The following is a 21,764-nucleotide window of genomic DNA, read 5'->3' as shown; positions in this document are numbered from 1 at the left end:
GCCGCGCCTTCTATCGCGTCACCAGGAAGTTGCGTAGCTAACCGGCCGACCCATCTGCGTAGCAAACCTTTTCATGTTGCCCATGGAGCCAAACGAGCCCTTTACGGAACGTGAACCAGGACTGCATCTATCTTCTAATCCAGTTCTGTCGAAGGTGAGGTATCACTCTTAAATACCCATCTGATATCTCCTTAAGTTACAGGCTCGCATCCCATCAACTGCGGCTTGTTATGTGAACCTTATCTGTGTTTCATGGCCTGTAGCTGCCGGAGTCCCCACGACGTCGTCTCGCTGGTTATTCCACCGTCGAGAGGCAGACGCCCCGTCTGCAATTTCACCGAGAATTCACACACTGTAAAACACATTGTGATTTAAGAGGCCATTTCTGGAAGTTATAAAGCTCAATCATCAGAAATAGACACAAGCTGCGAGATAAACTGGCCCCCGCGTCGCCGCGCGGAGAAATACGTGGTCGCCTCAGGTGCCGGGGAGTATCGCCGGCTGGTATTAAGTCAGATTTATCTGTGCGCCGCACAAGAGCCAGGCAAAATCTGAAGCCCTTAAATTTCCAGGCTCAGAATAGTTCAGAGGCGTTTATCAACAGTCCGTTTCTGCTCACATTTGGGCTGATGGAGGAATGTCAGGCGAGGGAACGGCCGCACTGTTCTTTGCTGCATGAGAGAGCAGCTCAATTTTCCATCAATCTCACTAGTCATGCTCCGAGCACACACCATTTCGATAAAAAAAAAAGAAAAAAAAAGATCGGCGGGTGCGGGACTTCTCGCCACCGCGTAATAAGTCAAGTTGATGGTTCTCGACCTCAGAACGCTGCCCGACATGGGTCGAGTTCAGCCTAAGAACACGTCCGGGAAGGAAGTTCGGGCCAATTAATGGTGAAGAGGTGCTCAAAACGGAGGGAAAAGGTGATTTTGTGGCCATGTGTGCACGGCGGGGTTGAGTTTGTTTACCTGGGATGTCAGATCGTGCAGCTTGTTCCCCCAAGGAGAGGGAAGGGTCCCGGCTCCATGCTAATGAACATTCGCCCAATACAGTAAATGGCCTGCCGCACCTCCCACCCCTTCCTGCCTTCACCTTGCTCCCCACTGTCTTGCTCTTGACATATGCACAATGAAAATATGCAAGGTCTGGGCCGCCTCTACACAGCGGGGGCAGCTTCATTTAACAGGTGAAAAAAAAAAAAAAAAGCACAAATCTGCCAGAAAAAAAAAAATACAAAGACTTAAGTGTCGGACTAAAAATGTGTGGTAGCTACAATCGAACACAGCAGATAACCTGGGAAAGTGCGAAAAGGCAGGGAAACAAGTGAAAATAAAAATTAGCTCTTTCTTTTCCATTTAAAAGGGAGCCAACATTTATAACTTTATAATAAATGCGGCAGAAAAGGCGAAACGCTGGCCGCAGACTCCTGAGCTGTGAAAAATGTAGTGCACGCTCCGAAGATGTTCTTAGTCTCAGCATGTTTGAAAAACAAAAACCCAGTTAGCACACTGATTTATTCAGTTTAAAATAAAGGGTGGTCATCCAGCCGAGAGGGTCAAACGCTGCACTCTGCATGGAGGAGCTGAAGGTGAGTCTCCACTGCTCCGGCTTAACTGCACTTTTCACCATTTACCAACTGTTATCCACTTAATTCCGGCAGCCGTAAAGCTGCGGCCCGGCTAGCGCCTCGGATGTAGCCTGTAAACGACGCCTAAGTCGTGGACGCTGACCACCGGGAACAGGTGGAACAACCTGAAATTACCTCCTTCAGCCGCGCCTTAATCTGTCGCCTGGGAGTCGTCGGTTCAGGAGCCTCGGATGGAGGGACTGCACCTTTAATTATCTGAGGAGGTGTGGAGGACAGAATAACAAGTCTGTCAAGTCGATGGCGAGCGTCAGCCGTGGGCCGTTGCAGTTTAGCTACAGATTGTCGAGCCATTGTGTCCCCGGTGCGTTCGCATAATGGAGCGAAAGTGTAAATTCGGGTCCCGGAAGGACAAATCTGCATCCGCTGGTTTTCTCTGACCTCAGCCAGAAGAGATTCCTCCAACCAAAAGCTCTTCTCCCGCTTTTCCTGCGGTTCGGATCAGCCTGTCGATCACACTGATGCACCAGGGATCAGGAGGGGGGCGACCCCCCCCCCCCCACTCCACGCCCCCCCCAGGCCGCCAACGTTCAATATACATGCATTCATAATACCGGAACATGGGGAATAAAGTGTTATTACAGCAGCCTCCATGGACTCGCTCTTGAAATAAGTAGAATTTGATGAGGTCTGTAATGAGCCCCGTGTCCACACTGGAGGTGCGACTCAGCGCGCTGACACGGTCTCACAGGGTGTTCACAGCCACGGGGATTTATGGGGGAATGGAGAGGATTTGCTACTGATACCTGTTCCCACGTGCCGACTAAACCTGCTCAGGCCTGGCAGCCCCCCCATCACGTGCTTTTCCTGTCACGGTGCAGGAATGACTAATTACAAGACTGGCCAGAGATCAGTGCTGCTGGCCCGGTGAGATGAATATCATTTCTCCCGCTGCCACCCATGTTGACAGCTACCCTGCCCCCTCCCCCCCTTCCCTCATATCTATATATACGCAATTAATAGATGTAATAACGTTTCGCTGCCGCTGGACCCACTCAAGCACCAGCAGATGTGGACTGCCAACATCTGCGGCTTTTGTGTTTATTGCTGTTGAGAGAGGAAATTATCATAATGACAAAGATACACAGTCCTCCCCCCCCCGGCGTTGCCGCGGACGACCACAAATGGAGCACGCTATCGTCCCGAGATGATTTCCTCGACTGCCAAATGGACTTTCCAGTGTAAGAAATGGAAACAAATCAACGCATTGAGGATGCTCAGACGTGACCTGGCCGGTAACCACTGACGGTTTGCACTTAGCATCCAGCGTTAGCATCAAGCATTAGCATCCAGCGTTAGCATTTGCGCACGTGTCCCCGTCCACCCGGTGGAGATCAAACGGAGGGAACATTAAAACAAAGACGGATGTCTCCGCTCTCCTCCTCGCCACCCGAGCTGCACCTCATCAGCTGAAAATGAGGACACAGTGTGAGTTCACTGGAACATAACGTTCCATCTTCCAACGCTAATGTGCTAAGTGGAGCTCTCGTGATCATTTGCAACTCCTCCACGAAAGCAACAATAACGGTGCAGAGAAACAGAAGCACTCTTTTTAGAGTCAGGGTGGGCCAGTGCTACCAGTCTGTCCCCAGGGGACCAATTAAAACAGACTATTACAATATTTCTTTCCAGTAACATCTCTTTAAATGTAAGTCTTGGAAAAAAACCAACAGAAGGTCAGGTACAAAAAAAAGGAATTCAGTAAATGAATGTCAGTAATGCCTAATGAGCGTTTCTATTTTTTTTCTCGTTATTTTTGCGATTAAATACTTCAGAGGAGGGAGATGCGAAACAATGCTGGTAAATGTTTAATGTGCTAATTATAGTGAAACCATAACAGTCTCGGTTAAAGTCAATATGAGGCAAAGTTTGAATCTCGAGATGGGAAATCTGCCAACCTCTGGCATGGAAACACTGCCAGACACGGATCCTCGCTCTTCCATCTGGAGTTCAATAATGCATTGTTGTTGTTTTTTTATTTTAAAAATGCACGTGTTCGTGTTTGATGACTGATGAATAACCCTGAAATCACGAGTGCGTTTTCGGCGGGGCGTTAACACTCTGATGGCTCACCAAAGAAGGCGCTATAAACCATCTTAGCATTAGCATCTGAGGGGAGCGCGGTTCTACAAACGGGTTTGTGCTCTCGACGGTGTTTTCTGGCCTCACCGCCGGCACGTTGATTGATTCAAGTACCCAAAAGCGAAGGCGGTTGACCCCCGGCACAGCCGTTTTCATTCTCGGAGCTTCCCGGTCTTTCCGGGGAATGGGTTTTAGGCTCTGCTAAATCTTTCGATAGAGGTCCGAACCAGGGTCCGTGATCTGCAGAAAGCCCCTTAATTGAGTCTGCAACATGAATCCTTGTCCCATGTCTTCTCTTTGGCTCCCATCAAGCTGGGGAAGGAACGGACGTTACTGGCGGCTTAGCCGGGATCTGAAGTTCCTGCTTTGGATCATCTTTGAGCATCAGATGAGCTGGAGCATTATCACCACACACTCCCTTTATTCCTCCAGATCTGGGGATTGTGGGTAAATTCTCTCCTCCCGAAGCGCCTCATGTCACCCGCGTGGAAGCCATTGCTCCGCTTTATTCGTATTAGCGTCAGTGTTTAGTGCTAAATATCAAAATCAAATGTTTAGATCAGTTGCACACACACCTGTCAACTATTTCTGATACAAGAACTCAACAAAGAATGTTGTTTTTCTCTGTAAACACGCGAGCGCGCGCCGGGTCTGAAAACTTTTTCAAAAAGAACTAAAAGGATATGAAAGGGCGCCTTATCTTTCGTGTCCTCGCAAGCATGCGCGCAAGTCTCTTCAGACATGGCGAGACCTGACAAAGCGAACCCAAACTTTCTGATGAAACGGCGCGGAACACAAACAAATGTTAGCTTTTGTGCTTTAAAGCGCCGAGAAGAAGCAAAAAACCGATTTACTGTAGACTTTGAACCAGGGCTTCGCTCGGGTAAACAAAGGCGGCGGAGAGCGAATCCAACGATTGCGTCTTAGCCGTCGACGCATGAGAGGGGGGTGTTTTTTCTTTTAAATTAAAAGGACCCAGCAAATTTTAAACATTCACAATGTCCTCATCTATTAACGACTCTATAAACAACACCGAGGCATGAAAATGACAAATTCAGGGTCTTTCAACGGGATAATTGAGGCCATTAAAGCCTTTTTTGATCAACCAGTAAATTGAGGAATATCATACCATGGCAACCGGAGTTTACCTGCTTCTTTTGTTTTTTTTCCCCACAATTCAGGATAACTGATTTCAGTTGCGGCTCCCTCCCTCCTTTTAAAAGCAATCACTTTTATCGTTGTTAAATTCAGAGAGATATCCTCCACGTCGAAAAGGAAAAACACGTCTAAATAAGCAGAAATACTCACCTCCTCCGCCTGTAACTGAGCATCTCACAGCTCCCAGCCAGGTTTGTGCTGCGGAACGCTGCCCTTTTCCTGCCTAGCTTGACTGCGAAATTCTCCGATTTCAGACGGATCGGATGTGATGTTTCAGACCTTTGTGGTCTGAGCTGTGACTCAACCACATCGGAACCACCAGGTTGTCTTTCGGCTATTTCTGTGCTTTTTCACAGTCGTCACGGGCGCCCTGGTGGCCACTGTCGCTCAGGATCCCCTGAGATACTTTTCAGTTGCCAATTACTGAAGTTTCTTGGAGTGTTTGTGGCTCGATTACAAAGGGACCGTTCACGCCTGATCCCCTTAACCCAAGTCTGACAAAGGCGCTGAGTTAAAGATGAGTGAGGTTAGCATTTGATGCTAACCTCAAACCAGGTGGGGGAAAAAAAGTGGGGAAAAAAATGATCTGGTGAGTTGTTTTTGTGGGTGTGACAGAAACCTGCTGACAGAACCTTCAGTATCAGGATCACACGCAGCAGCTTAGGGGTATGTGTATATAACAATACTAGCTTCACTGCTGCAGCCCCTGGTGTCGCCGATTTACACTCATGATGAATGAATGAGAAAATGCACCGTGTGCTTCCTCGCCGGCGAGCGGAAAATGCTATACGCTGCTGTTATGCTGATTATGGTGCTGCAAAGCAATCTACAGGCAGACAGCTTAGCATTGCCCTTGTGACAGGGTATTTAGAAGAGTAGTGAACTGCAAGAAAGCTCAATTACATCCAGCCCGCATGTATTGCATAAATCACGCTAAATCCTCTTTCAGGGCTGTCTTTTGGAAATTACCGGAATGTTTCAACAGAAAAACGCGGAGTGGAAAACCACGGCGTAATGCAACAGGAATAAAGAGCGAGAGAGAGACCAAAGAGGCAACTTCCTGTTCTGGCTGAGCCAAAGAGCAGCAGCGAGCTGAGGATCTTTCAGAATCAAATAGGAACTTGCACCTTATAAAACACGATGACATAATTTGGCAATAATCGAAAAAGCTGCTGGGATCCTGCGGGTTTTGATTTGGGAAGCCAAGTCTTGCGCCGGACTTTTATGGAAATCAATCAGCCGCCGTTGCCATGCTGAATGTGGCTACGGTCGCTATAAAAGAGCTATTGATAAACCCAGGTATCCTTTAAAGAGAGGTTTTTGTATGAAAATGTCGCGCTCTGGCATATCCAAATGTCAGCTCCCAAGGTCGCCTCGGCGCCTGGCGTGCCCGACCTGGGCTTTTGAAGTCGCATTTGCTCCAAAAATAAACAAAAATAATCAAACTAAGATGTAAAATAGTGTTTACAGGCGATGCCAAGAGGTCGTTCTGCAACAAACGTACTGCCGTTCGCTCCTTTAATTCCCACTGTCTTTGAGAAAATAGGTATTGATCTCCTTCGGCCTTGAAACCGGTGAGATGTGAGTGGCATTTGTGGGTAGACGGAAAGGGCGTCGTAAAATGACGGACGTGCCGGGATGAGATATCGCTGCAGATGCTGATAAGATAGCAGGGCAGAAAAGCCCAACGTGTGCGTTTTCTGTCCCTCAGATCTGACGTTTGACTGGAAGAGACTATGACAGGTGTCTCTGACAGGCCGGCGCCGCCTGTCGCCGTGTCACCTATCAGCAGCACTATCTGATTGGAACTCGCCGTCCCGCGGTCCCACTTGGCCTCAGGTACACGTCCTTGTTCTTCTTTCCCCCGATACACGCGCACTCACGCTCGCACACACACATGGCTGAGAGGGCCAGTAGGTGGGGGCGTACAGTACCTTGCGTGTTGACTGGGTTGGTGGTGGGTGTGGGGCTAGTGGTGGGAGCATCTAGATGAAAAGAGTAAAAAAAAAAAAAACAGAACATGTATAAGAAATAAAGGAGGACAGCAAAAAGAAATAGACAGAGCTCATTGAAGATGAGAGGCTATACAAACCGTAGCATGCACATCATTTAGCTTCTGGAGCGGATTTCAGGTGCCCGGGCAGGCCAGTGTTAGCGAGCTAACGCGCTAACAGTGGCGGTGGTTTAGCAGGTACACTTGTGCATGCTTAACGTAGCTCATTCTACACAAACAATACTGGAGAAGAACAACACATCCGATGAATTCCGGTTGTCAGGGTGATTTCAGACAGCACTTCTGAAGCCAGAGAGTGTCACACAATAACGCTGTAGGATGTGGCAGTAGCGCAGATGACATGGACGCTGGTGGAAGGAGGCTCAATTACGTCTTTATGCATTTCATACGGATCAGTGGAGGGGAATATTGGCAGAACATTCCATCCCAGAGGTGTAAAACCGGCAGTGTTGACCAATTAGCATTAATTAGCTGGTAGATGGATGGATATTTAGCAGGTTCCTCTGGTTGAATAATTATGGGATGGTATATCCAGGATGTAGGACAACTAATCAATCCAGGGGCTTCAGGAATAATAACTCTGTGCCCATCTGCACATGGTGCGAGACTAAAAAAAAAAAAGGAAAAGTTTGACAGACTTTTTTTCTCTCTTTACATTACCATCCAAGAAAATCCATAGTAAATGTCGGAGTCGTTCAGCAGACAGTTCAGTCACAGCGGTGGACGGACGAGCAGACGGGTGAAAGCAGAATAACGTCAGCTGTTACATAAAAAGGTCTAAATGAAGCCACACGTTCTTTTTTTTTTCCTTTGATCAATTTGTCTAATTAACTTTTAATCACAACACGCTGCAGTCACGGAACTGTATTGCTATTTTCTGCTGTCTCTCTCAATAATTAAGTCAAACTGCAAATTAAACCGCGCTGGCGATCCCCCACCGCGCCGTGGCACCAGAGCTGGGAGCGGCGTCCGCCGCCCCGCGATGGGCTCTGATTAGCCACCGTTCCCCAAAATACCAAATAATCAGCAAGTCAAAATGGAGGGCAGCTCAGGTGCAACGAAAGGTCCCCGTCCCCGTCAGGAGGATATGTGCCTGGATGCAATGCCGAGGAAAGATAGCGTGACCCCTCGCTGTGCGAGAGTCGCAGCGGGGGAAATTGACTGGCTGTCTCCGTGCCTTTACTGTCTGCACTCCATCAAACGGCAGCAGTGGGGGACCGCACACTCCCCAGCTAATGATAAAACATCAAGGACGGAATAATGCTGGCGCGGATGGAGAGAATGGTAGAGGAGGTGTTGATGGTGGAAGAGGGTATCTGGGTATCTGGAGGAGATTCTCCTTTTACTTTATTTCCACGGGGAAGGTGGGGGGTGGCTACATTTCGCTCCCTGGGACCAAAGGAAGTCTGATATCCGAAATGTCAGCATCTGGGTGGAAAGGAAATTGGCCATTCAGGGAAGAGGGTCTTCACAAAGGCTGGGATGGCATGTGGCACGGGTAATATCCAGACAATCAAGAATTGCCCACTGGTAATTTCGGATGTAGGATGACACCATCGTGGCGGCTGAGCCGTGGGTTGTGTTTCACAGGCGCCCCAACAGATGACAACGTTGCTTAGCGGAGCCTCCTGAGAAGCTCTGCTTCAAAGCTAGCTTAGCAACAAGTTGTTTGAGAGTTGTTTCAAATGAAAGACAATGTTCAGATTTATATTTCTCAATTTATTTTATTTCTCCCCGAAGGAGGGAACTTCCGAGACACTCCGGAACGATCTTTGTCGTCTCGCCAGTGATCGAAAAAGTCAAGCGTGGGCCAAACTGCAGCCGACCTGTTTCCTTGCCAAAGGGCTCTGTAAGGGTTGCAGCAGCAGGTAACTGCTTTTGTCCAGTACAACAGAATTCAAAGCCTTCCATACCCACACACTCGTGTTGAACAACACAGTGAGACGCTTTCTCAGCCTTTCCAACCAGCTGTGTACAACCCACAAACAACAATCACTCAAGATTTGACATGGAGGTACGTCGGAATTGGAAAAGGTCACCGGTCTTTCAAAAAGAGGACGAGCCTGCAGTGGCGCTGAGGGTCCATGCTAAAGCTAGCAGTTGTTAATAACGCCTCCTAACTGGGGTGCAGTAATTACAATTAGCCAATAAGCAGAAACACGTGTAAGCTAAATTAAGAGTTCTGACATTTATTTTCTTATCTTACAAAACAAAGCACATTTAGCATACTGAGAATGCTAAATCTTGCTGTGAGTATGATGCCTGTGCCATATTAAGGAACTGAAGTCATAGTGGCACAGCGAATGCGCTACTTTGCCAGCCTACGTTGCCTTTTTGTTTGGGAGAGATCATTATGTGCCCGTTGGGGAACAAACAGATGTCATCATCTGCCTGGCAGAGCACGATGATGAATGACCATGGGGCTGCAGACGCAGAGGAGGCACAGCCACGGCCACGTCGGCCCCAACTGGAAATAATCAATAATAGAACAACGTTTCACGAAGGTCGATTGGGAACTTTTGGAGAAAAGTTCGGAATAGCTGAGCTCCCCTGAGTGATTAGTGAAGTTCGTGGAGCCGTAGGAGATGAAAAAAAACCCCTAATTCGTTATATTTTTAAAAAATATTTCCAGACACCCACTCAACAAAATTAAGACTTCACTCCAAACAAACAGCCCAGTTTTCCTCCGTTAATTGATTTTCTGGCACCTCGGCCCAGGAACTTGTTGACGTAACCCCCTCCATTATGGTTTGTCCCAAGCTTAGGGAAATTGTGTTGGCTTTAAAGCTGCACACTCATATTTATCCAGTAAAGTAAACATTGTGCACAAAAGCCATTAACATTCGAGGTCGATATCACAGTTCAAAACCTGCAAAGTTTTATTATATTTCATTGTTTTCTGGGCCGATATCTTAACAGCTTTATCTACTTGTGCAGTAAGAGAAGGGCAGGATTCAGGGGTGACTTCCAAGACCATCTTCTGAACTTGTAAACTCCAACTCAGCTGTGAAATCAATGTGCGGCCTTGTGGTGTCAAATCCCGCTCACACATTAGTCTCGACAATGAAGGTCAGGTGTACGCCAGATGGTAGTTTAACGCCAACAATTTTCCTTTCTGAGCTAATACATCCAGAAGCGCTAACGTTCATCTGCACCGATACCCCTCTGCTGACGTCTAACATCCTGGCACACAGGTAAAATAGAACATTTGGAGAAAAGAACGAACATTTTTTCTTCTTCACGGGAGAAAATGCTACACTCGGCAACAATGGCCGCACCTGCTGCAGATGCCACCTGCAACCTTTCCTCATCACCCCCTGTTGGCTGCCAGAAATAGGATATTAAGGTCTGAGTAGCTTCTACTATGCAGACTTTATCTGTTCCTTTAGAACTCCAGCCATCGCCCTCTGGCTCAGCCTTAAGAGAGATGTGATGTCATTGTTCCAATTTGGGGTACTGTGCAGAGGGAACTGCGGGTGTAAATAATAAATGAGCACTAGGCTAACTTGTTTGGGCTCTGAAAATGACAAGAACACGAGCGTGTACGAAAAAGTTGCAGGAGGCCTGTGATCCGGCAGCTCACGGCTGCGACTGTGTGCTGCAATCTTGGTGGGTTTTGAGGAACGGCAAAAGCAAAAGCGGGAATTGCGCGACTACACCTGATCAACAATTCAAATGGAATCGCTGTATTGTGACGGTAGATAAAGTCGTGCTGCGGGCGTTTTCTTTTGAATCTGCTCTGAGACCACCTACTGTAAATCCGTTTGAGTGACTCGCTCCGGAAACGATGCTTTAGCAATAAAAAATCCTCCGTGAAGAATTACATTTCCTGGTTTTCCTCCCCGCCAGCTCAGAGTCGTCACTAACGGTTCAAACCTGCCATTCATAAAACGAGGGGAAAAATGAACTCCCAGTGTTTGGGCTGACGTCTCCTTTTGGGGCTCTTTGCTCCATAAAATAATGTCCTACGCATGCTTAGGTGAGAAATGCTGTTGTCAACCCTCAGGTTCTGGTCTGTTCCACTCAGTCCCAGAGCTTCTAAAGACCACTGTCTTACATCTCACATATAAGCCAGAGTGGCCGCGGGTCCAAACCTACCATATACGTAGAGGATGTAGTCGTCGTAGGCCTCCCCAATGGAATTGGATGCCACGCAGCGATAGGTGCCGTTGTAGGACTTATTGAGGTTCTCGATGTACAGGTCAGAGCCGGTGACCACAGCGTGAGGCGGAACGTCCTCATCCACTCGCAGCCAGTTGATCTGGTTGGGGCTGGAGAGAGTAAATATCACGCACATCAGTCAGCGGCTGTCTATCTGGGCTGGAAATCAGAAATAAAGGTCAGGTCTCGGGATTTTTCTCTCCTCTGGAGGAGCATCGATAGATCCCGTCTAATGATGTCAGCATGAATCCGGTAACATTTAAATGAAACGAGGAAAATGCTGAGTCCAAGAGGGTGCTATCAGCGCTGGGAACAACGCGCTAAAATGGAGAGCATCAAATCAGACGGTCTCTTTTGAAGCCGCTTCGATACTCACTGCGGCTTTCCTTCTGCGATACACGACAAGTCCAGGTTGTCGCCCTCTCTGGTCAAACCTTCGGGGTACGTTACCACGATCTTCACCTCTGGTTTGTCTGAAAAGACGTGATGTCATCACAACAACGAAACAGTCGGGCAATCACCAGGCGATAAAGCTAGTATTTTATAGAGAAATGATTTCTTTTCTTCTTATCAACGCTAGCCAAAGATTAGTAAAATGTCAAGCAGCTCCAGTCAAGCTTTCTCTTTCCTTCCCTTGAAAGGTCAGACAAAACAGATGTCCACCTAAAAGAAATTAATATTCTACGCAGACTACAAAAGGATGGCATAACCTTTCTTCAATTCTTAACGCTGTAAAGCTGCCTGTACCTTCTCAATCAATGTGGCATTTCTGGAACATCGGAACATCACGCCAGGCCGAGGCTAACGCCATGTGTTTACATCATCCCTCAGGACCAAACCCCAGCTGGGATACTGGGAACACGGGATCTGATCAATGACCACTGCGACATCGTGGAGAGTATCTGGATTTAAAGCTGCTTTATCTACGTTACAGTTTAACAGAGACCCAAATTAACCCACAGTGAACCACGCAGTTGAGCATGTTTTTTTCCTGAACATTGGAAATAAAACACTATTTTTCATCGGATGTCTGCGCTGACGATGGCGTGCCGCGTTAGCGTGACCCCACGGGTCACATTTCCAAAAGACAGACTACGCTGGATTCATCAGTGTATAATGGTCTGCCACAAAAGCGCGATTTCAGTGCAGCTGATGACGTTTTTTAATGGCCTTCTGTGCTTTTTTCCCCCCCTGAGGCTGTCATCTTTACAAGTAGATGTCATTTTCTGTGAAGTGCTGCTGGGAAAAAAAAAAAAAAGCAATGTTTTGTACGTGTGTGGCAAACACTGTTGAGCAATGCTGACACTTTAAATCCATTCAGTCTCGCAGCAGAATAAACAGCTCGGAGACAAAACGGCGCTCAAAATTATCTGAACTGCGTAGCTGTGGTTGAGTGAAGACCCCAGTCGCTAAGGCCCCCTCTTGGATCATACCTCCAAGTCTGCTTCGAGCATTTGATCAGAAATAAATGATACGTTTAGGATTTTGCCTAAAATGAACACGAGATGGCGGGTAAAGCCCTGGTTTTGCTTCCAAGACTACCGACACAAGATTTCTTACAGGATATAAATTTGGTTTTGTTTCCCCCACAGCACGTCTAAATATGGTCACTCCCTGTGTGTCGCCGGCTGGTGATTCGTTCCCGCGAAATCACGTGAATCGCTCCAGCACTTCCTTGTTTCACTTCCGTCGGAAAAGAATCAGATCAAGTGTGTCTGAAGGCTACCGATGCTGCATGTTTTGCTCATTCAACGTGTTTTTAGAGGTTTTCCTCTCTTGCTACGAATTTGATGATTTCCTATTGGTAAATAGTGGTTTCCAGTAAAAAATATAATGAATTTTACAGAGTAAATCTCTAAAAACTGTTTTCTCAAAATGACATTTCTTAAACTACTTCAGTAGAAGCTCCAGATTCCAGACTTAACACTTTCATATCTCTATGTTCTGAACATCTTTCCAGCTGTTTTTCACATGTAATTCACAACCTGACTGACACATTTTAATGTTAAAAACATCTTGTGAATATGTTTTTTATGACTTTTGTCAATGTTCTCTCTATGGAGTGATAATTTAAAAAAAATCCCCCAATGTAAAAAAGCTGTTGGCTGCAACATGTCAACAAAATAAAACAATAATTTCAACTCTGCCTGATGTTAATGGTAAGATTGTTAATGTTGGAAATATCAACAAGTTTTCACATATCCAAAAGGACGCGCTCTAATTTGCATCTTTAATATAAAAGCTGACAAACCCAACACCAAAACATGTTGTCTTCACGTTCAGCACTGGCGGAGAAATCTTCCTGTTGTATCTATTAATTAAATTTTAATTCCTTATCCACCTGCAGCGTCTGGCCTTAAACGGAACTCAATCTAAACAGGAAATAATCAAGTTTGATGTGTGGTGCAGCTGCCATAACTGTTTCTAGCAACAGCAGCTGCTGTTTCTTTAATAGGATGAACATTTTTAGCCATGTTAATTAAAATGCCGCCACTGCTGAGTCTCTGGCACAAACAGGCTCCGCCTACGTGGCCTGCAGGCTTCAGAAATATGGCGGCGCGTCACTCACACAGCACTTCCAGGTGTCTTTGAGCCAGGAGGTCCTTCGCAGCTGGATGGTCAATGATGCAGTCCACTGGAACTCCATCATCATCTTTGGTGACAGAAAATCTCACCCGGCTGGTCACGGTAAACATCCTGTCGTACGTCTCCTCAACTGTCGCCTCACCTAGAAAAACACCACGAGCGTGAGAGGGAGGACAAGCTCGGCAGCTAAAAAACCCCCCAAGAAACAAATATTAACTTCTGGCAGCGGCTCTAAACTGCAGTGACCTTAATAAGGAAATAGCCTCTGCTATCCAGCACACATTACCTGTCAAAGTGGAGCACTTTCATTACACTTAATTTATGATTTCGCCGGAAAACAAGACTTCGGAGAGTTCTGATGGGCCCCAAGCTCTCCGTTCCTGCTCCAGCGGGTGGATCGTATAAGCCTGATAATGAATGTTCCTGCCGCTTTAGGGTTGAGTATTGTTGGGGCTAACCCCGCAGTAATCTGCTGCCCGCAAGGCCCCCGGGCTGTCAGAGGGGCATTCATTTAGAGAGCATTACAATGCCACGGGGGCATCGCATTAGCCGCAGTGCTGAGTGTGATGGTTTACTCGCACTTAATGAAGTGAGGAAATAATTACAACCCCACTCTGACCTGCAGCACACTTCCATTTCAGCCCTGTCACAGGGGAGCCCGGCTGGACTCAGGGAGGGCAAGACTGTTGTTCCACAGTTGATGATCACCAACACACACATATGTGGCCCCCTGATGGATATTAACCTGTGTAACACACACCCGCCCTGGACCTGCCAACAGTACATAAAATCTAAAGCGCCGGATCGGCAAGTGGTCGGTTCACATGAGGGCATTAAATTTGACCAATCTGCCGAGCGAAGGAGCTGTTTCAGATGCGCTTTACCAGCAGAGAAGATAATAGCAGCAGGAAGGAAAAAGGCTTAGCATAAAAACAACCCACCTTCATCTAAAATCTGACTTTTGTATTGCGTTCTGATAATTCCATGCAGATTTAATGAGATGGGGAACAGTCAGGCACTCTGCAAGTGCTAACACATTTAAATGAGTCCCAAACACCTTTAGCTAGCGTGCAGTGTCGAGATGGGATCGGCGCTAACACTCACAGAACAATGTCACCTTGTCGCTTGACAGACAGGACAGGCTTTTCAAATTAAGAGTTTTATTGACAGGGTGGCAGCGTGGCGAGCGGAGGGGCCGCGCTAGGTGACGTTCGCGCGGTCATCGAGGGCACTTTCAAACGGCCCGATGAAGTGGTGTACGAACGAGAGGGGGGTGATTATCCTCTCAGCCTCTCCAAATAATTGTCTCGTGCTAATCAAAGCCGTGTATCACTAAAATGGATTGGACAAATGCCACAGATTAAACAAAGTTAGTCAAAATGATCAAAACGGCCATCCCCCCCTTCATTTAGTGCCACTGCTGGGCTTGGTGCAATAACCACAGCCACTTCTTTGCAATGTCAGAGGCGCCATTGTTGCTTAAACTGCCCCCATCTCGTGATGTCATTTCATCTCTGCATCATGCAAAATACCGTAGGGAGAGCAAAATAACATTTCAAGGTCGGGAAAAATAACACTGCTCGCTCTCATTTCAGCACCGGCATGAAAAACAACCCCGCAATTCAAAATCTGGTATCAATTACATTTGGCTGTGATTCTTCTAACAGCAATCCTTTGAATATATAAAGGATGGGGAAAACTTCGGAATATCCAGAGGCGCGCCGGCGGAGAGAAGCGCCACGCCGTGAACATGTAGTCGGATTGTTGTCGTACAGGTCGAGCAGCACTTGTCAATTATCTTGTCAATTATCGGCGTCATCCGGCTCCAGACGTGGAAAACAACTTGTGGATCAGGTCAGGGAAGGACTCCCATTTGAATGCAGGAGAGCGTTGCCGCAGAGATGTCAAATCAAACGCTCTTGTGAGCTTCAACCGCTGATCAGGCTCGGCGCAATCAGGCATAACCTCTTTTCAGGGTGACATTTACTTTCAGTCATCTTCTAACCTGAGTCGTCTGTCGAATGCGCGCCGCCTGAACTGGTGCTGCCTTAAATCAAGGGAGCTCCAATTAGATTAGATCTTGAAGTTACCCAATAGCAGCACAGCCATTTTAATTTGCGCATTACAAAGATGCTTTAAGTGCTGTAATTAATGGCTTATCGATAACCATTTAACCATTAAAGGTCCGTTATAAAAGATCAATAATGAATTTCGGGAAAATCTGATATATTTTGCCACAACCTACTAGCTTAAATGAGAATTTAAGATCCAAGGGAGAATCCAGTAATAAGAGCTTATTAAGTCTTTATAAATAGCTCGTAACATGGCAATGTATCGATCTGTCTCATCAGGTAATGCAGTTTTGCCACATTAGCCTACTGAGTGAGTCCTGATGTTTTTATCACAATAAGGAGCTTAGAAATATGAGTCCCCAAGGTTAACAACGCCCCGGAGCCGTGACCTCCGTCCAACATCTTCAGCCACTTTGCTTTTTCTTCTTTACCATTTCCCATAAATCCCTCCGCCTGATCCCCTCCCGCACTTTAACAGGCTGTCGAGGCCCAGCCGCGTGACTCCACTTAAAATAATATTGCAGATGTCATTTGTGCTAACAAGCGTTCTGCCACCCAGCGCGCTCGCCCCCCCCCACCCCCCACCCCCCGCTCTGGCCAGGACCCATCAGTCTCCTTCCCTGCCAGCGTGATGGATGGTCAAAAATTTGGCCGCCAGATTTCACCCGGCCGTCTCTGCCCACACGCAGCCGTGGCGGCGCGAGGAACCCAGTTTGACATGTGCTGTTTAATCTCGATGCGCGCAGGAGCTAATGAATTGTTTAGCGCCGCCGTGATGAGTAGTGATTTGTGTTTCTTGGGGTACAGGAGGACTCTACTACTGCCACTACGGATTAGCTCAGCTCAGCATGTCAGTGGCATTTTACCGATCCGAACATTCTGTTGTCTCTCCCTCCCCTGCACAACACTTGACAACTCATAAAGAGAAATTGACTTTGACTCCTGTGGGGAACACTGGAGGCACAGATGGCATTTAGCCTCAGATTCACTTGTGTCTAAATATTTCATCTCCCAACAAGATAAATGAATCCTCTCCATTCTAATACATATATAATTTGACAACAAGCCCAGAGATATCGGCTGCTTGTAAATACATTGGACTGAAATGAATAGCCACCCTTGCTATACAATAGGCATGTGATGAAAAAATGATGTCTCCTAATCACAAGTGCGATGCGATAGTTTTTACCTCGCCGTGTAATATCTGTCCCTCCGCGTGCCGTGAAGCTCAGGCCCTGGGGGAATGATCATATACGCTACAGTCGCTAGGTGGTTCACGTGTGGGTTAGTTTCTAGTATATTGAATGAAGCATGAGCCGGGTTTGCAGATGTTCGGGTGGTTTTATCGGCACGTGCTCGCCGCAGGCCTCCGCTCGGAGAAAAGCACGTTGGAAATCTTCCTTTACGTGCAATTTAACCCATTTAATGAGCGGAGCAGCGAGCAACGTTCCAACATCGTGTTTTGTTGCGCCGAAGGTCGGAGCGCACGGGAGGGATGCTGGTCGTCTACGCACCTGTCAGTTCCTCCTCCCCTTTCATCCATCTGATGGACGCGGCCGGCTTGCTGCCGATGGCTGTGCAGGTGAGCTCCGTCTCGTTGCCCTCGCTGACCACGTCGTCGCGGCTCTCGATGATTGGGCTACCTGGAGGGACTGACCCACAGCGGAGACACCAATAAAGCAACATTTCACATCCACGTTCCTTTATTGGTCTACAAATCATTGATTTACTGCAGCGGTTGACGTTGAATTCCCATCAAACAGCCAATCATAGGGCCACTTAAAATATTGCTCTGTTCAATCATGTTGGTGGATTTTTCTGGCACATGGATTGTGGAATAAACAGGGGTTGAACAAAGGCCAGAGCCGCGGCCCTGACATGCACGGCCTTATCCAGACACCGCTGAGGTGATCACACGTGTGGTTTAGCCGTCTTCAACGAAACCCTGTTATTTATGGCTTAGATCTGAGTCCGAGGCATGCGCAAAAAGAGAGAAAGAACCATTTGTGAGTTTGAAATAAATAAATAAATCAACTTTTCAGACACCCTTGGACACGTCCGGAAACATTTGGGATGCCTGGAGAACAGAATTAGCGGCTTCGTCTGTGTCGCTTGTAAAACCAAAAGTCAATATCGTTACGGTCTCAGCCAAGGCGATTAGGTTTTACCATCTGTGACTTTGTATGTCTGTTTGTTGGCAAATTCCACTAAAAACCGGTCGAAAGAGTCGCGCGACTTTATTACCTAAGGCTTTGACCCAAGATGGCTTGACCCTGAACTCACGCTGAACTTATTTGTTGCTGCTACAGGTCACTTCCTGTTAACGTGCAAATTTCAAGATTCACATCCTGCCATGATTGCTTCAGCAGTTTAATCTGGTCGTTGGGTGTCCAAAGGAGACGTTAAGACTCATTTCTCCCCCAGTGTCTGCATCACGACCAAAACAACTTGCTGAACTCCACTGGCTCAAAAGCAATAAATCTGCGGGGGGTTTATTTCAAGCACCCTTCAATGCAACCCTTGCTCGACAAATACTTCGGCAAGGCTTCAATTGTACAAATAGAGTAATTACTTTTAAGTGCTTTTAATTCCTTTCAATCCCCCAGGATGTCTGCATGTATAATAAAGCTTAACTGGAGTAATTTCGCTCCAAAGAATCAAAGTGTGGAACAGCTGAGTCTCAATAGGGAAACGTTAGGAGCAGCCAAGTCAACATTCACTGGGATTCACAGAGTCAACACAGCTGCCAAAACCACTGTGGACCGAGCCATCAGTTTCAGCATCTGCTCCTTTTCGTTATGCTTTTGAGCACTGCAACAGACTAATTGGCTGACATTTTGTTTCAGTTGCCGAAGGAAACGGCACCAAAGGATGCCGCTGTTTCGCATTCGCTGTCTATTGACGGCGAAGAACACAGGGAAAAGTTTGTGCGGACGGAGGAGTGCGATGTTCGCGTGTGCACCATCACACCTACCGAGGACAGTGATGTCTGCGTAGGCTTCCTGAGGAGGATCCGAGTAGAGCTGGCACACGTAGCGTCCCTCGTCGGAGAGTGACACATTGGACAGAGACACACGCAGCTCGTTCTCGGAGAAATTGACCAGCTGGAACCGGCTGTCCTTCAGAGCTGTGGGGGATACATGGGAGACAGAGACGGTGAGGATGCAGAGGACGGGGACGCAAATGCTAGGGGGGAAAAAGTGGCACCGAGGAGAAAATGAGACAGGGATGGAAGGTGAGGGGGGGGGGGGGGGGGGGCTGCCCCTTAATTGATTAAAAGAGAAGTGAGTTTTAAAATGATTCATAAAAGTTGGTTTATAAAGCAGCTTCACAGTCCAGCTGCACTCGCCGAGACAGGAGAGTGTGAGGACTGCTCATGAGGACTCCTAACAAGCTAGGAACTCTTTAAAATGGGCTGCCGCTGGTCACGGATGGATGCGCCAAACTGGCACGTTCCAGCCGATGGAGAGGCATTCAAACATACATAATGAATTCAATCAGTGCACAGCAGCCGAGGGGGCTGATGGCTGCAAACCTGGACTTCAAAAGTAGCCTGGAATCTGTACACTAATGCAGGTGTAGATGGGCTGAATTTTCTTTAATGTTGTCAAAGTTGGTTAGCGAACTCCCTTTCGAGATTTCCCCCTTGGTTTTCATTTGGATCAGCCCTCATCCCTGAGCGCTTCTTTGCATAAACACATTTGGTCCGTTTGATTGGGAGCCCCTTTTGATGTTTTTTTTTTCTTTTGACCTGCCATCTTTATCAAGTCCTCTCTACATCTGTCGAACTAGCAAACTCCATTCAGCCCGGGTTTAAAGCGTCGAGAGCTTGTTATTGCGTTCAGGGTTCACGCTTGGCATCGTGATCATTACCGCGGGTCTTGGGGGCACTACCGACATGAAACCCAAAACATGATTTGCGGGCGCTTCAGAAGTTGCTCCTGAAGGTGACACAATGACACTGATGCACTTTGATAGGCAAATCACCTACCAGGGAGGTAAATCCTTCACCTCTGTGTGTGTGTGTGTGTGTGTGTGCGTGTGTGCGTGTGTGTGCGTGTGTGTGTGTGTGTGATATCCCAGCAAGTAAGTGCTTGATTGGATGGGGATCTGGGGAGTTATGAGGCCCAGTCACAGCCCTGGGCTCTCTGTCATAGGTCCTCTGCAATGATGTTTAGGTGCATTGGGTGCATATCTATGTAAGATTCACAGCAGAGCGTTCCGCTGCAACAAATCCGTTACCTTCACTCATATCTCTTCCTCTTCTTGGTGAATTTTAAGCAGATCCCTCTACAGTCCACCTCAGTGTGTGGCTTCATTAATGCAAGATGTTTATGTAATGGTTCTGATTGCCATAAGAGGGAGACAAAAGTTGTGTCTTTCAAAGGACAAATATTCTTTGGAGTGCATACACAGTAGCAACGCAGGATGTAAATAATCAATAATAGAGAAATGATATTCATGACTTTGCTTCTTATAAAATATGATATAAATGTGCACATGCGCGAAGCTCGAGCTAAGTTCCGCTGCGGTGTCATAAAACGGCGAACGGACCAGCTCCGGCCCAGACGGCTAAGGAAGGACGCCACGAATAAATAATGGTCTGACATCACGTCAGCGTCCGCAGAAGGTTACCGCCGCTGATAAAGGCTCATTTGTACCATTTCAGGTGACAACTGTGCCAAATTGCATGCCATTTCCCATATATCTCACAGAATAAGTGGCTCGTCGCAACGGCGCCTGCTTGGCCTCTATTACTCATCTTTATTTGCTGTGATAGAAATGTATTTATTTGGCCTTCATGAGTACTGTAAAAGCAGTTTTTGTTTCAGGTTTCTCTGCGTGGCCGCTGCTCCTGAAGCTTCTTTTTGTCGCCGCTGTTTACTTGCTTGTGTACAAGTATCTGCTCTGGCGCCGACTGGACCCGTTGACAGGTAACAATACCTCTGACGGAGGGGGTCCCAGCTGAACTGCTGCGTCCTCTAGGAGCACGGTTTAAAATAGTGCACCCACGGCTTTCAAAAGAACACAAATGGGCAGCTCAATAGCACTTCAGGAGTCTTTCAGAAACTAGAAAGCTATATTAAGAAAAAAAAAATCTTACAAATGACAACAAAAGTGGTTACTGCAGAGAAAATTCCCATGTTTGAAGGCCTGTATGGATCAGATTCATGAAGAATCAAAGGCAAAAGGTTGTGAAAGCCAGTGGAAAAGATTCCTTAACGGCTCAAAGCTGGAATCGATTAGCTGCCTCCATTGTTGTCATTCACTGTTGCTGTTTTAAACTGGCATAATCCCCGCCTGCATCTACTCCGGCGTCGGAAAACACACCGCCTGGCTGTAGAGCGCAACGTGAGCGGCGTCTTATTCAAGTCATCCCTCTACATCGTGTTCGGCTTTAGGTATTTGGTACAAATACGACAGAGATGACAAAGACATCCCCCACCCCCACCCCCACCCCCCACCGGATGCTTTTGGGGGGGGAAGTGTGTAAATGGAACACACATCTTGCAGCGAGTTGTGAAATGACAGCTGGGATGCAATATAGTATGAGTGAAATGAAGGCTGCTACTTGTTCACCTTGAATCTTGGCTCACATCCCAGATAGGAAAAGTAAAACAAAAAAACCCAACAAAACCTTCAGACTTGGAAAGTAACAGTCCATATGCTCATGCATAATCATAACGTTCAATATCCTAATCTAAGAGATTATCGTGAAATCGAACGGTGACAAGGACACGCGAGTATTCCCATTATGGTGCACTGTGTATTATCTCATAATAATCTCGCCCCATTCTCAGCTTAATGACTTTTGCAACGGAGCCAAAGAGTCAAGGACACGTGCAACCATGGAAACACGCATCCTCTGTAATCTACACAAACTGGCGGCGATGACGACACGTGGCGCCGCTCCCGCACGGCGAGTTGGACGAAAACATTTGGTGTTTTAACATAATTGAGTTTTACATGAAAGTGGACGTCTGATCTTAGTCTGATTTCTGGATTTCGGGTTATTGATGAGATGTGAACATGTGATGTTCTTCAT

At 47.1% G+C, this 21,764-nt stretch overlaps 1 protein-coding gene across 3 annotated transcripts in view; it reads right to left on the bottom strand.

Moving 5' to 3' along the window:
- Positions 1–21,764, bottom strand: part of cadm1b (cell adhesion molecule 1b) — a 104,824-nt gene that overhangs the window by 5,680 nt on the left and 77,380 nt on the right. For 2 of the 3 annotated variants that reach the window (XM_057049747.1, XM_057049748.1), the window contains 6 exons: positions 18,693–18,845; positions 17,233–17,370; positions 13,630–13,788; positions 11,437–11,533; positions 10,998–11,170; positions 6,820–6,870 (listed from right to left, as the gene is read on the bottom strand). In XM_057049747.1, the coding sequence (XP_056905727.1) occupies positions 6,820–6,870; positions 10,998–11,170; positions 11,437–11,533; positions 13,630–13,788; positions 17,233–17,370; positions 18,693–18,845 (771 nt within the window). The remainder of the gene's footprint in view (positions 1–6,819; positions 6,871–10,997; positions 11,171–11,436; positions 11,534–13,629; positions 13,789–17,232; positions 17,371–18,692; positions 18,846–21,764) is intronic. The other variant, XM_057049749.1, reaches the window with a different exon arrangement.

Source organism: Takifugu flavidus, chromosome 12 (assembly GCF_003711565.1).
Source record: "Takifugu flavidus isolate HTHZ2018 chromosome 12, ASM371156v2, whole genome shotgun sequence".
NCBI lineage: Eukaryota > Metazoa > Chordata > Actinopteri > Tetraodontiformes > Tetraodontidae > Takifugu > Takifugu flavidus.
Note: the sequence above shows the minus strand (reverse complement) of the source record. Positions and strands in the feature narration are given on the sequence as shown.